General features: G+C 44.2%; 1 protein-coding gene across 1 annotated transcript; it reads left to right on the top strand.

Moving 5' to 3' along the window:
* Window positions 1-1,960: 1,960 nt before the first annotated feature.
* zbtb11 (zinc finger and BTB domain containing 11) lies at window positions 1,961-14,099 on the top strand. The gene is made up of 10 exons (XM_056277370.1): window positions 1,961-2,462; window positions 3,019-3,272; window positions 3,465-3,696; window positions 3,780-4,879; window positions 5,036-5,362; window positions 5,478-5,874; window positions 6,007-6,124; window positions 6,254-6,412; window positions 12,806-12,981; window positions 13,087-14,099. The coding sequence occupies exons 1-10, from the start codon at window positions 2,153-2,155 to the stop codon at window positions 13,626-13,628; spliced, it is 3,615 nt and encodes a 1,204-aa protein (XP_056133345.1). The 5' UTR covers window positions 1,961-2,152; the 3' UTR covers window positions 13,629-14,099.
* Window positions 14,100-14,367: the final 268 nt, after the last annotated feature.

The raw sequence follows: 14,367 nt of genomic DNA, 5'->3' as shown, positions 1-14,367 counted from the left end.
CGAAGCCAGGCAAACTCTCCGCAGAACCTGTCTTCACCACTACTGTATTTCATTCAAAATAAAAATGAAACCAAACTCCTAACATTCAGAAACCCCACTCCTGGTACCAAAATGTGATGGGTCCTTAGGGTAATGAACTCACCGGACAACACAAAATTCTATTTTTGGGGTTTTTATTCTGAATGCTGCCTCACTTCAATAGGAGGGCAGCGGTCGATAGGAGAATAGAAAGAAATAGATCACGACTGCATGAAAATAAAATATACAAATGAAAATGTACCCAAATGAAATATATACAAATGAAATACATACAAATGAAATACAGTAGTGGGCTTCGCCGCTCACTTGCAGCCACGTTTCAAGATGGCCTCCTCAGCGTGGCTGGCCAAGAACAGCTACAGCAAAACTGTCTACCCCGATGCAGACTGCTATGCATCTCTGTCCACCATGCTTCACCCTGTCCTCGCTCTGACTGACACTAGGCGTCGCGCGTGTGACGTTATAACCCTGCGTCGAGCTTAATCTCTTAAAGGGGCAGTACAGAATTTCATTTCACTGCAGGAAGAAAGATCGGTTCTTTACCACCCGGCTACATTTATTAGAGTTTTTTTTTAATGTTTTAATATTTTAACTGCCTGGTCTTACAACTGTTCCCCAACACCACCTCAATATATAATTCACATAAATTACTTTGTTATATTTTAATGCACGCCATTTCAACAGTGCCCTGGCCCCTAAATGCGTATCAAAACAAACCCCAGTCCCATTGGTTGTAATGTTTTCTACCCCTCCATTGGTTGCTGTGCAGCATAAATACCTAGCCCATTGGTTGTTATAATTTCAATGTTTCTCCAACTGATTGGTCGCTGTCCAACCGAAAGTAGGGGCGTGATGCTGGACAACGTAAACTGTATGATTCTTTGTTAAAAAATCATTAGCAACTGATGAGTGACGACGCACGAAACATATATATATATATATATATATATATATATATATATATATATATATATATATATAGTACAAGCAATCATCAGCTGACAGCGGATGATTAATGTCCCTATGTGTTTCTGTCCATATATATATTTATTTATTTTTGGGATACATGCACTTAATTTACTGGTCCACAGCCTAGTCATCCACACATAAAAGCCAATGTGCTGTGTCAGAAAGACAGATGTGTAACAAGAATCATAAAACCAATCTCAAAAGCCCATATGCTACAGCTGCCCACAAAATGATTAACAATCCCCTCTTCACCACTCGTGCATTCTGATCGTTCATATGCATATGAAGCTGGATCATTGGTCTCGCTTGCATGCATAAAGACCGTGTGAAAGATCGGTCGTTATCCAACTGTATTGTTTGTAAGGGTGGGGATACCTGCAGCCAGTTTAGACTGAAAAAGTCACTTAGATGAGTGATGAAACCTTTCTGTCAACAAACGTTGTGTCCAGATGAACTGATTCAACTTTCTTTGACTCTCTTCATCACTGTTTTGATTTGTAGTCAGTCTAAGTGGCAAATACAAGTAGGGTGGTCTACATGTACATACCGGGGGTTTGCATGTTCTCCCCGTGTCTGCGTGTGTTTCTTCCGGGTGCTTCGGTTTCCTCCCACAGTCCAAAGACATGCAGGTCAGGTGAATCGGCCATACTAAATTGCCTCTAGGTGTCTGTGTGTGTGTGTGTGTGTGCGTGTGTGTGTGTGTGTGTGTTGGCCCTGGCCCTGTGATGGACTGGCGGCATACAGAGTGTCTCCCGCCTGCCGCCCAATGACTGCTGGAATAGGCTCCAGCTTCCCGCGACCCCTGTTGGAATAACCGCCGTGGATAATGGATGGATAGTTTGGACATTGCACCCTCATGTGGAGAATACCGAGACCGACGATGTCTGTTAACTTCCGCCATTGTTTACGCAATATCCGGTTGTGCAGCAGCCATTTTGTCTGTTCACGCAAGCCTACCCTTAACGGTCACGAACGGCAGTTCCACCCTGGAAACAATTTTAAATATTGCAATTATATCCGATTTCTTCGGGACATGTAGCACTGCAGCGCCACAAAAAAAAACTTAAATTTAAACCTTCGAAGATAGACTCTCCTTTCGAAATAAGCACTACATTTAGTAAAAACAAACCGTGGCCGTCGCGGTATGTCGTGCGAAGAGAGCTACTTGGCTATCATACGCTATCTGACTGATGAGCGGGAGCCGTATGCGCCGGGAACTCATGGAAATACCAAAAGGAAGATACGAAAGGCAGCCGCCTGTTATGTGGTGAGAAACGGGACCTTGTTTTATCAGCGACGGCTTAAAGGCCAGAAAGATTTCACGGAGTTGGAGGTTGTGTTACAGGACGGACGGAGGAAGGAACTTATTGACCAGGCACACGTTACTGAAGGAGGAGAACATGTTAACCAACAATTCACTTGGGAGTCCCTTTCTCAAAAGTACTGGTGGAGAGGTATGTAACAGATTTAGCGCAAATGGTAAACTGACAAGCCAGTGAGCGACTTAAAATGCCTAAATTTGTAAACATAAGCCACCCGGCGCCTGGCTGAGCCAACCTTAAGACAAAAAGCTACATATTCGTCCTCTACCCCCATCTATTGAAAGGTTGTAGTACTGCGTCTTTTTTGACGCGCACTTGCCAGCCTGTGTCTATATTCATTGGAATTACAGTTGAACAATATCGGAGAAAAATTGACATTGCGATATCAAAGGGAAAAATACGAGTAACAGTTTCGCCAGATATACGCAGCTTTTACCTCCAACAGCTCTATTTGGAAAGATTTACGACTACCAATGATTACAAAGGGAGAAATAAGACAGTTCTTCAATCCCCTGGTTGACTCAGTGTGACACCATTTATTGTCGTTCACCGTTTAATACGTAGTACTCCACATGAAACAGATATATTGTTCAGCCCTTATTGGAATAATTTGTAATGACAGTTTTGTAAACCTGCAATGCTTTATAGAGAATATATTTTTTAAGTTATTCTTTTTTTTACATTAAAGGTATACTGAAGCATGTGAAGGACCACATCAGAGAGTGTGCGCGGTGTCAGAGCAGGCGAAATGTAGACGATGGCTCTGGACTGCGGCCTGGCAGGCGCAAGATGGTTGTAATGAATGACGACGATGTTAAGGAGGATGAAGAGGACAATGAGGAGGAGGAAGAGGAAGATGGCGATGAGGAGCTAGACTTTGGCACTTATAGTCAGCCTAGATCCAAGGTGGCCAAGACAGTGGCCAAGCATGAGCTTGTCTTCGTAAGTGCCCAAAACACTCCGATTTCATTTAAGTCTCAAATGTGTAGGCATAATAGAGATGATTGTTTGTCATATAGCATACATTTTGTGGAACATAGTTTCATAAAACATTTTCTTTCTTTCTTTGTGTGTGTGTGTGTGTGTGCGTGCGTGCGTGCGTGTGTGTGCGTGTGCGTGCATGCTAACTGGTAGCTGGATAGCAAAGGGGAGGTGAACCAGTTTTTGCCCAAACATAGCCGGACAATGTTAAACAAACTCAACCAGCAGCGCCTCAACAATCAGTTCTGTGATATCACCCTGCTAATTGAAGGAGAGGAGTACCGGGCACACAAGGCTGTATTGGCAGCCTGCAGTGAATACTTTAATGAGCTCTTTGTTGAAAAGGGTGCTGTGTCCACACATGAGGCTGTAGTGGACCTTTCTGGTGAGTTCTTGTTGTTTTATTTCTATTTCAAAGAATGCTTTACTTAGTTGCTGAAATTGGTACCCTTGTTCCTCCCTCTCCAGGTTTTACCAAGGCCAGCTTCCTACCTTTGCTGGATTTCTCTTACACCTCCTGCCTGACTTTCAACTTCTGTGTAATGGCAGATATTGCCACCCTAGCACGTCATTTGATGATGGCAGAGGTACTTGAGATATGTGAGTCTGTGCATAAGCAGGTGGAGAAGAAGAGGCTCACAGTCTATCAAAGGGGTGATGTCCACACTGTTGTGTCAAGTCAACTAGCTCAAGACGCCATCAAAGAGGACCCTGGGGCTTATATGGTTACTATACAGAGTGATGGCCAGACAGTAGTCACCCACACAGGTGTGGCATTAACAGATGAATCATTGGCTGTTGTCACACACCCAAGAGAGGCTTATATAGACCAACCCATGGCAGTGGTCCCCCAGGCTGGGGAGGGTGTTGCAGGGCAAGCCATGGCTGTAGTTGCCCCCAGTGAGGAGGCTGGACTAACCGAAGCTGTGACTCTTGTCACTCATGGTGGACAGACTAGACCTGGACAATCCGTGATGCTCATCTCGCGCACAGCAGATGGAGTAGAAGGGGAGACCATGACTGTTGTGACCCATAGTGGACAAGCAGGGGCTAGTGAATCCCTTGCTGTAGTTTCAGCTTGTCTAGCGATGGAGCAACCACAGGATGCTGAGGGTGCTTTGGAAGCAGGGGCCTTCATCATTAATGTGGACCCAGACAAAGTGACCCCTTCAGAAGTGGTCAAGCTAGAAGCTGCTGCAGCCCCACTGGCAGAGACTGAAGTAACGCCACTGCCCCAGGAGGCGACCTCAGTGCCTCAGATGGTAGAATCCACATCAGCCCAGGTCCAGGCTACACCCCTGAAACGAAAAAGGGGACGTCCTCCCAAGGAGAAGAAGGTGAGTATGGTGGAGTATGTGGTTCCAGTGGAGGAAGAGCCACAGTCCCTTAGCCCCTCTGCTGAGGAAAGCCAAGGAGAAAGGCAGGAAAAGACAGTAGATGACCCCAACAAGAGACGCCTGAGACAGCGCTCAATAGGCGAGGGTGGTTATGCACGTCTACATATGGGTCTTGAAGAGGAGGAGGAGGACAAGAAGGGGCTGGCCCCACAGCGTGCCACCACTGCAAAGGTATATAAACAGACCCAAAGATTCATAGATGCTTAGGAATGTAAATAAATTATTGCATAAAATGAATGTGCATGTCATGACATATAAAGGATTTTATGGTCAGTGTTGAGAATTATTTTAGCTGGAGATGGACTGAACATGAGCACATTTTGATAGGTGGGCCTAAAGCCTGGGAAGAGGGGACGGCCCCCAAAGAAACCAGTGGAGAGCCAAGTAGAGGGACAGGCCTCATCCAAGGCTGGACCAGATCCAGAGGGCAAAACGGTAGAGAGTATAGCAGAGAGTGAACCTATCACAGAGGAAACTGCGACTACGGAACCTGTGGCAGAGCCAGACATCGGATCCAAGCAGGATGGGACCCAAGGAGACAGCACTGTTGATGGAGAGCATGCATGCTCAGAGTGTGGTATGTCCTTCCATAGACGCTACGCTCTCATCATGCATACTTTAAAGCATGAGAAAGCTCGTGGATATAAGTGTAGTGTAAGTATCATCAATAAAATAAGTAGTGGTTTTCACAGTAGTTACCCATATTTGTTTTCAAATTTCAAAAATTCAAATGTTCTTAAATTGTGCTGGTTTTTCACCCTTTTTCTAGCTGTGTAGTAAAGAGTTCCAATATGCTGCCTCACTGCGTGCCCACCTTGCTAGGCACAAACAGCAGAGTAGCCAACGGGCACCCATTGCCAAGCCCATGTTAGAGCAAAGCTCTGAGGGCGACATGGATGACAAGAATGCGCGCACCAAGAGAGAGTTTGTTTGTGACATCTGTGGAAAGACACTGCCAAAACTCTACTCTCTCCGTATCCACATGCTAAATCACACTGGTGTGCGGCCTCATGCCTGCAAGGTCTGTGGCAAGACCTTTGCCCACAAACACAGCCTCAAGATGCACAAAGCACTTCATGATGTCACCAAGCAGTTCCAGTGTGAATATTGTAATAAATCGTTTGTAAGCAAGAGGAGCATGGAGGAACACACCAGTCTTCATACAGGTATGTGCGTATATGTTATAGTTTATTTCATGTCCTTTTTGTTTAAACAGCTTGGATTGAACTGTAAAACTTTTAGATGTTTTCAGTGTTCAAAATTAAATATTTGCTAATGTGTTAATTCATTTTAAATAGGTGAGTCAAAATACCTATGCAACACATGTGGAGCAACGTTTCACCGAGCCTCGGCCTTGAGCAAGCACTTAAAGAAGCACCAGCCCAAACCTGAAGTGCGTCCATTTGCTTGTTCTCAGTGAGTAGCTGTTCAGCTTTCCATATCCCTCCATAAGGCCCTATTCAAGTCCACGTGGAATGATGAGCCTTGAGAGGTGATTAGGTTGAATGTATCACCTATGCTCACTGTGCTTCCTCTATGTTCCAGCTGTGATAAGAGCTTCTATGAGGCCAAAGATCTCCAACAGCACATGAACAAGCACATGGGCTTGAAGCCCTTCCAGTGCCAGGTGTGCGGGAAATGCTATAGCTGGAAGAAAGACTGGTACTCCCATGTCAAATCCCACAGTGTGGCTGAGCCCTATAAGTAAGTGCTCAGTACGGGTCTGAAAATATTGTTATAAGCAAAGTATTGTGCCTCTGGGCTGATAACACCATTTAATGTGTAATTTCTTACCGAGTCTTGTTGTCATGTAAGTAAATTAGCATTTACACCACACTAAATAAAAATGGGCTGCACCACCCTAGTTATTACAAAGTACTAATTTACTAAATTCTTACACATAGCAACAATGAGGGGAAGTTGTTATAGTCAGGTAATAGAGAACTATAACATGTCTGTGAATGTTCTCATTCATCCAGGTCATGGTTATCCAAAGGAGTTGAATCAAGTGCAACTGGGCTGGTATATATCCGTGAAGATGTTTCGCCTCTCATCCAAGAGGCTTCCTCAGTTCGTGCCTTTCTGACTAGACCAAGCTAGTCTGACTGGCTGGTGATGAGACTCAGTATTTATCCTCTAGGAGTCGTTGTCACGCATATCTATAGCTCTGACAACAACTCCTAGAGGATAAATACTGAGTCTCATCACCAGCCTGTCAGACTAGCTTGGTCTAGTCAGAAAGGCACTAACTGAGGAAGCCTCTTGGATGAGAGGCGAAACGTCTTCACGGATATATACAGTGGCTTGCAAAAGTATTCATACCCCTTGAACTTTTCCACATTTTGTCAGGTTACGACCACAAACATAAATATATTTTATTGGAATTTTATTGAAAGACCAACACAAAGGGGCACACAATTGTGAAGTACAAAGAAAATTATACATGATTTTAATTTTTTTTTTACAAATTAAAAACTGAAAAGTGCGGTGTGCAAAAGTATTCAGCCCCCTTTTCTCTGAGTGCAACCAATTGCCTTCAGAAGTTGCCTGATGATTGCTGAATGATCGAATGTTGACCTAATGACTAAATAGAGTCAACCTGGCTGTGTGTAATCTAATCTCAATACAAATACAGCTGTTCTGTGACGGCCTCAGAGGTTTGTTAAGAGAATATTGGGGAGCAAACAGCATCATGAAGTCCAAGGACCACACCAGACAGGTCAGGGATAAAGTTGTGGAGAGGTTTAAAGCAGGGTTAGGCTATAAAAAGATTTCTCAAGCTTTGAACATCTCACGGAGCACTGTTCAATCCATCATCTGGAAATGGAAAGAGTATGGCACAACTGCAAACCTACCAAGACACGGCCGTCCACCTAAACTCACGGGCCGAACAAGGAGAGCACTGATCAGAGATGCAGCCAAGAGACCCATGGTGACTCTGGACGAACTGCAGAGATCCACAGCTGAGGTGGGGGAATCTGTCCACAGGACAACTATTGGTCGTGCACTGCACAAATCTGGCCTTTACAGAAGAGTGGCAAGAAGAAAGCCATTGTTAAAAGAAAACCATAAGAAGTCCCGTTTGCAGTTTGCCAGAAGCCATGTGGGGGACACAGCAAACATGTGGAAGAAGGTGCTCTGCTCAGATGAGACCAAAATTGAACTTTTTGGCCAAAATGCAAAACACTATGTGTGGCGGAAAACTAACACTGCACATCACTCTGAACACACCATCCCCACTGTCAAACATGGTGGTGGCAGCATCGTGCTCTGGGGGTGCTTCTCTTCAGCAGGGACAGGGAAGATGGTCAGAGTTGATGGGAAGATGGATGGAGCCAAATACAGGGCAATCTTGGAAGAAAACCTGTTGGAGTCTGCAAAAGACTTGAGACTGGGGCGGAGGTTCACCTTCCAGCAGGACAACGATCTTAAACTAAAGCCCGGGCTACAATGGAATGGTTTAAAACAAAACATATTCATGTGTTAGAATGGCCCAGTCAAAGTCCAGACCTAAAGCCAATTGAGAATCTGTGGCAAGATCTGAAAACTGCCGTTCACAAACGCTCTCCATCTAATCTGACTGAGCTTGAGCTGTTTTGCAAAGAAGAATGGGCAAACATTTCAGTCTCTAGATGTGCAAAGCTGGTAGAGACATACCCCAAAAGACTTGCAGCTGTAGTTGCAGCAAAAGGCGGTTCCACAAAGTATTGACTCAGGGGGGCTGAATACTTTTGCACACTGCACTTTTCAGTTTTTTATTTGTAAAAAAAAATTAAAATCATGTATAATTTTCTTTGTTCTTCACAATTGTGTGCCACTTTGTGTTGGTCTTTCAAATAAAATTCCAATAAAATATATTTATGTTTGTGGTCGAAACGTGACAAAATGTGGAAAAGTTCAAGGGGTATGAATACTTTTGCAAGCCACTGTACCAGTCCAGTTGCACTTGAGAGAACTATAACATTTTATCAGAGAGCAATAACCCTAACATAGACAACAATAAACATTACAATGGTTGGCTTAGACCATTTGGAGCTACTTGAAAATTGGGAAAATATTGACCATCACATTTTCTACAATAGGCTGCATCCCCTTGATTTACATTGCATCCGGTAAGTATTCACACCCCTTCACTTTCCCCACATTTTGTTATGTTACAGCCTTATTCCAAAATGGATGAAATTCCTTTTTTTTCTCATCAATCTACATACACTCACCGGCCACTTTATTAGGCACACCTGTCCAACTGCTCGTTAACGCAAATTTCTAATCAGCCAATCACATGGCAGCAACTCAATGCATTTAGGCATGTAGACATGGTCAAGACAATCTGCTGCAGTTCAAACCGAGCATCAGAATGGGGAAGAAAGGTGATTTAAGTGACTTTGAACGTGGCATGGTTGTTGGTGCCAGACGGGCTGGTCTGAGTATTTCAGAAACCGCTGATCTACTGGGATTTTCACGCACAACCATCTCTAGGGTTCACAGAGAATGGTCCGAAAAAGAGAAAATATCCAGTGAGCGGCAGTTCTGTGGGCGAAAATGCCTTGTTGATGCCAGAGGTCAGAAGAGAATGGCCAGACTGGTTTGAGCTGATAGAAAGGCAACAGTAACTCAAATAACCACTCATTACAACCGAGGTATGCAGAAGAGCATCTCTGAACGCACAACACGTCGAACCTGAGGCAGATGGACTACAGCAGCAGAAGACCACACCGGGTGCCACTCCTGTCAGCTAAGAACAGGAAACTGAGGCTACAATTCGCACAGGCTCACCAAAATTGGACAATAGAAGATTGGAAAAACGTTGCCTGGTCTGATGAGTCTCGATTTCTGCTGCGACATTCGGATGGTAGGGTCAGAAGTTGGCGTCAACAACATGAAAGCATGGATCCATCCTGCCTTGTATCAACGGTTCAGGCTGGTGGTGGTGGTGTAATGGTGTGGGGGATATTTTCTTGGCACACTTTGGGCCCCTTAGTACCAATTGAGCATCGTGTCAACGCCACAGCCTACCTGAGTATTGTTGCTGACCATGTTCATCCCTTTATGACCACAGTGTTCCCATCTTCTGATGGCTACTTCCAGCAGGATAACACGCCATGTCATAAAGCTCGAATCATCTCAGACTGGTTTCTTGAACATGACAATGAGTTCACTGTACTCAAATGGCCTCCACAGTCACCAGATCTCAATCCAATAGAGCACCTTTGGGATGTGGTGGACCGGGAGATTCGCATCATGGATGTGCAGCCGACAAATCTGCAGCAACTGCGTGATGCTATCATGTCAATATGGACCAAACTCTCTGAGGAATGTTTCCAGTACCTTGTTGAATCTATGCCACGAAGGATTAAGGCAGTTCTGAAGGCAAAAGGGGGTCCAACCCGGTACTAGCAAGGTGTACCTAATAAAGTGGCCAGTGAGTGTACAATTCCCCATAATGACAAAGTGAAAAAGGTTTTGTAGAAATTTTTGCAAATTTATTAAAAATAAAAAACTGAAATGTTGCATGTACATAGGTATTCACACCCTTTGCTGTGACACTCAAAATTGAGCTCAGGTTCATCCTGTTTCCACTGATCATCCTTGAGATGTTTCTACATCTTGATTGGAGTCCACTTGTAGTAAATTCAACTAATTGGACATGATTTGGAAAGGCACACACCTGTCTATATAAGGTCCCACTGTTGACAGTGCATGTCAGAGCAGAAACCAAGCCATGAAGTCAAAGGAATTGTCTGTGGACCTCCGAGACAGGATTGTATTGAGGCCTGCTCAATACAATCGGAAGCCTGCTCTGGAGCAGGTTTTCATCAAGGATCTCTCTGTACTTTGCTCCATTCATCTTTCCCTCGATCCTGACTAGTCTCCCAGTTCCTGCCGCTGAAAAACATCCCCACAGCATGATGCTGCCACCACCATGCTTCACTGTAGGGATGGTATTAGCAAGGTGATGAGAGATGCCTGGTTTCCTCCAGATGTGACGTTTGGCATTCAGTCCAAAGAGTTCAATCTTGGTTTCATCAGACCAGAGAATCTTGTTTCTCATGGTCTGAGAGTCCTTTAGGTGCTTTCTGGCAAACTCCAAGCGGGCTGTCATGTGCCTTTTACTGAGCAGAGGCTTCCGTCTGGCCACTCTACCATAAAGGCCTGATTGGTGGAGTGCTGCAGAGATGGTTGTCTTTCTGGAAGGTTCTCCCATCTCCACAGAGGTACGCTGGAGCTCTGTCAGAGTGACCATCGGGTTGTTGGTCACCTCCCTGACCAAAGCCCTTCTCCCCCGATTGCTCAGTTTGGCTGGACGGACAGCTCTAGGAAGAGTCCTGATGGATCCAAACTTCTTCCATTTACGAATGATGGAGACCACTGTGCTCTTCGGGACCTTCAAAGCTGTAGACATTTTTTCGTACCCTTCCCCAGATCTGTGCTTCGATACAATCCTGTCTCGGAGGTCTACAGACAATTCCTTTGACTTCATGGCTTGGTTTCTGCTCTGACAGGCACTGTCAACAGTGGGACCTTATATAGACAGGTGTGTGCCTTTCCAAATCATGTCCAATCAGTTGAATTTACTACAAGTGGACTCCGATCAAGATGTAGAAACATCTCAAGGATAATCAGTGGAAACAGGATGAACCTGAGCTCAATTTTGAGTGTCATAGCAAAGGGTGTGAATACTTATGTACATGCAATATTTCAGTTTTTTATTTTTAATAAATTTGCAAAAAATTCTACAAAACCTTTTTCACTTTGTCATTATGGGGTATTGTGTGTAGATTGATGAGAAAAAAAAGGAATTTAATCCATTTTGGAATAAGGCTGTAACATAACAAAATGTGGGGAAAGTGAAGGGGTGTGAATGCTTTCCGGATGCACTGTATATGGTGAGTTGGACATCTTTGTCTGACATTGGCACATGAGCCAGGTGTGCAGTTCCATATTTACATGTGTGAATGTGTTTTGATTGGCTGGCTGCTGTGATGTTTGCCTAATAATGGACTTACATGTTACTATGGCTGTACTAGCTATGACTACTTGTTTTTGAATGGTGCAAGTTAATTGCTAGTTCACATCTTGCTACTAAACGTAGTAACGACTTTACACACAAGCTTAGTAACAAATTTACGAAAGATTTGTGCAATGCTGCCCTGGTCCTTCATGCATGACTCTTAATTTGCATGTTGCTCGTGAGTTCTTTTTCTTCCGATTCCCCCCCCCCCCCAAAAAAAATCCAAAGTAGATTACCAAGTGCATTGGTAACAGTCATGTGGATCTCTGATGGCCTGTCTATTAGTAGATAATGCTTTGTAAGGTAGTCCAGTGTAGCGCAAACATTACTCCTGTCTGTGCCCCTGACCGAGGCATGGCAAGACGAACTGGAGTTGGTCCCCAGGCGCTGCATGGCAGCTGCCCACTGCTCCAAGCTACACAGCTAGGATGGGTTAAATGCAGAGGGAGAATTTCCCCATGGGGATCAATAAAGTAATAACATAAAATAAAATTACTTTCTCAAAAACATTTGCAGAATCTCTGATATCGTATTCATCCTGCATATTCACATCTTATCTCTTTGGGATTCATTTTTGCTTTGTTGTGTGTCTGAAAGAAACTAATCCATAATGATTTAGTATTGACCTGTATAAAGATAAAAGGAGAGAAAGGTCAGGAAGGTAATTTTTCCACTAACAAACTTAATTATTTGCTTTACTAAATATTAGGCAATGTAAAACAACGGTATAGCTGCTGCCCCACAGCTGAGTATTGCGAAACAGCCTAAACTGCAGCATCTGGCTGCTCTAAAATTACATATATGTTTAGAAAGTGCAGAGTGTCTTTAGCATGTAATTAAAAAAAAAGTTGGCCATCTCAATGTAAAGTTGGGTATTAGGCTACAGTTTTAACCAACATGATTCAGTGTGCACTACTTTACGAACAACTCCCACTACTCAACAGAACTCTGCTCATATTTGCTTTTTATCTCTACCATGCTTCATCAGCTGAACACCTGACTTCTGATTCATTGGGTATTCAAAAGTTAATCCTCCAATTCTGAGAATCTCTGGTAACCCTGGTTTATTTGAATGACCTCCTCAGGTGTAATGTGTGTGGGAAAGAGTTCTTTGAGAAAGCCCTGTTCAGAAGACATGTGAAGAAAGCCACCCACGGGAAGAAGGGCAGAGTAAAGCAGAACCTAGAGCGGGAATGTGAGCACTGCGGGAGGAAATTTACCCAGCTCCGAGAGTACCGACGCCACATAAACAACCACCAAGGTCTGCCATCCTGTGACAAAGGAAGAACAAGGATTCTTGTGCTGCCAAGTATTTGCATGTTAGCTGAATGACTTTTTATTTTTGTTTTTCTTCTCTCTCTTCCAGGAGTAAAACCTTTTGAATGTCTGACGTGTGGTGTTGCCTGGGCAGATGCCCGTTCCCTCAAACGTCACGTCCGCACTCATACAGGGGAGCGGCCCTACGTGTGCCCCATGTGCCAAGAAGCTCACATAGATGCGCGTACTCTACGCAAGCACATGGCTAAATATCACGGCGATAATTTGCCAGGAAAGATCATGCTGGAGAAGGACACGCTCCAATTTCACAATCAGGGTACCCAGGTGGAACATGCTGTCAGCATCCTTGCATCAGACCTGCCCCCCGAACTCCGCCCTGCTCAGCCGCCAGGCTCAGAAGAGATTGAGACGGTGCTGATCACAGAGGAGACGGTTGAGGCTGAGGAAGCAGTGCAGGCTGTCCAGGCTGTGGGCGACGGCTCTGTGACAACGCTGTCAGATCAGAGTATCATGCAAGTTGTGAATTATGTTCTGGCCCAGCAGGCCATAACGGGGGGTAAGCTGGAGGAGGCTCCCGAGGTCATTCAGACCATGGAGGTAGAGGTGGCCCATGTAGCAGAAGTGGAGTGACTTTCTGCCAGGCACCGGGAATCACGCAACTGTAATTATTTTCTGTATCAAGTGTAACAGAATGTTGAAAATGCTTATTTTTACTGAATATGTACATAAATTAACTATGATAGGGATGTTTGTTATGAACTCGGCCAAACCGTATTTCCTTGTCAGTCCGTGTGTGTATGTCGAGTGTGCTATTGCACATCTGTACATTGTGTGTAAAAAGCTGAATTTAACAATTTTGAATTGCTGCATATACAAGTTAAACCACAGTCAAAGCTCAGGAGAAATAAAAGTTTTAAGATTATCAGTTAAGATGTAAAATTTTCTTCAGGTGTGTGGGTTTTTTCCCTGTGTCTGTTCTTGCCTTAGTTCTCTTATTGGCCACATAGTAAAAGCTAGGAAGCTCCAATCATAAACCATTGACCCTTTAGCCATTTTGGCTCTTCTCCCTGGTTTCTTGTGCAAGGTTGAAGGATAATACAATTTGAAATGGTTTCATGTTTCCGTTGCTCCTCTCATTGTTATCTGCGCTCAGTGTAGAAGTTGCCCTGCCACTGCCACCTACAGTTCAACTTGTGCATCAAGCTGATAATCACGAGTTTGGTTTGTAGATGGAAACTGTTGAAACCTACTTAACCCACATTAAATCAAAATTCCAGTTTGTTACAAATGATTTGCAGCTTCAAAATACATGTAAAATTCATACTGGCTGCCGCAGGTCTTGCTGTCATTGGTGGGATGACGGTGTTTC

The sequence above is a fragment of the Lampris incognitus genome, chromosome 3 (assembly GCF_029633865.1).
Source record: "Lampris incognitus isolate fLamInc1 chromosome 3, fLamInc1.hap2, whole genome shotgun sequence".
Classification (NCBI taxonomy): Eukaryota; Metazoa; Chordata; class Actinopteri; order Lampriformes; family Lampridae; genus Lampris; species Lampris incognitus.
This window is presented reverse-complemented; position numbering and strand designations above follow the sequence as displayed.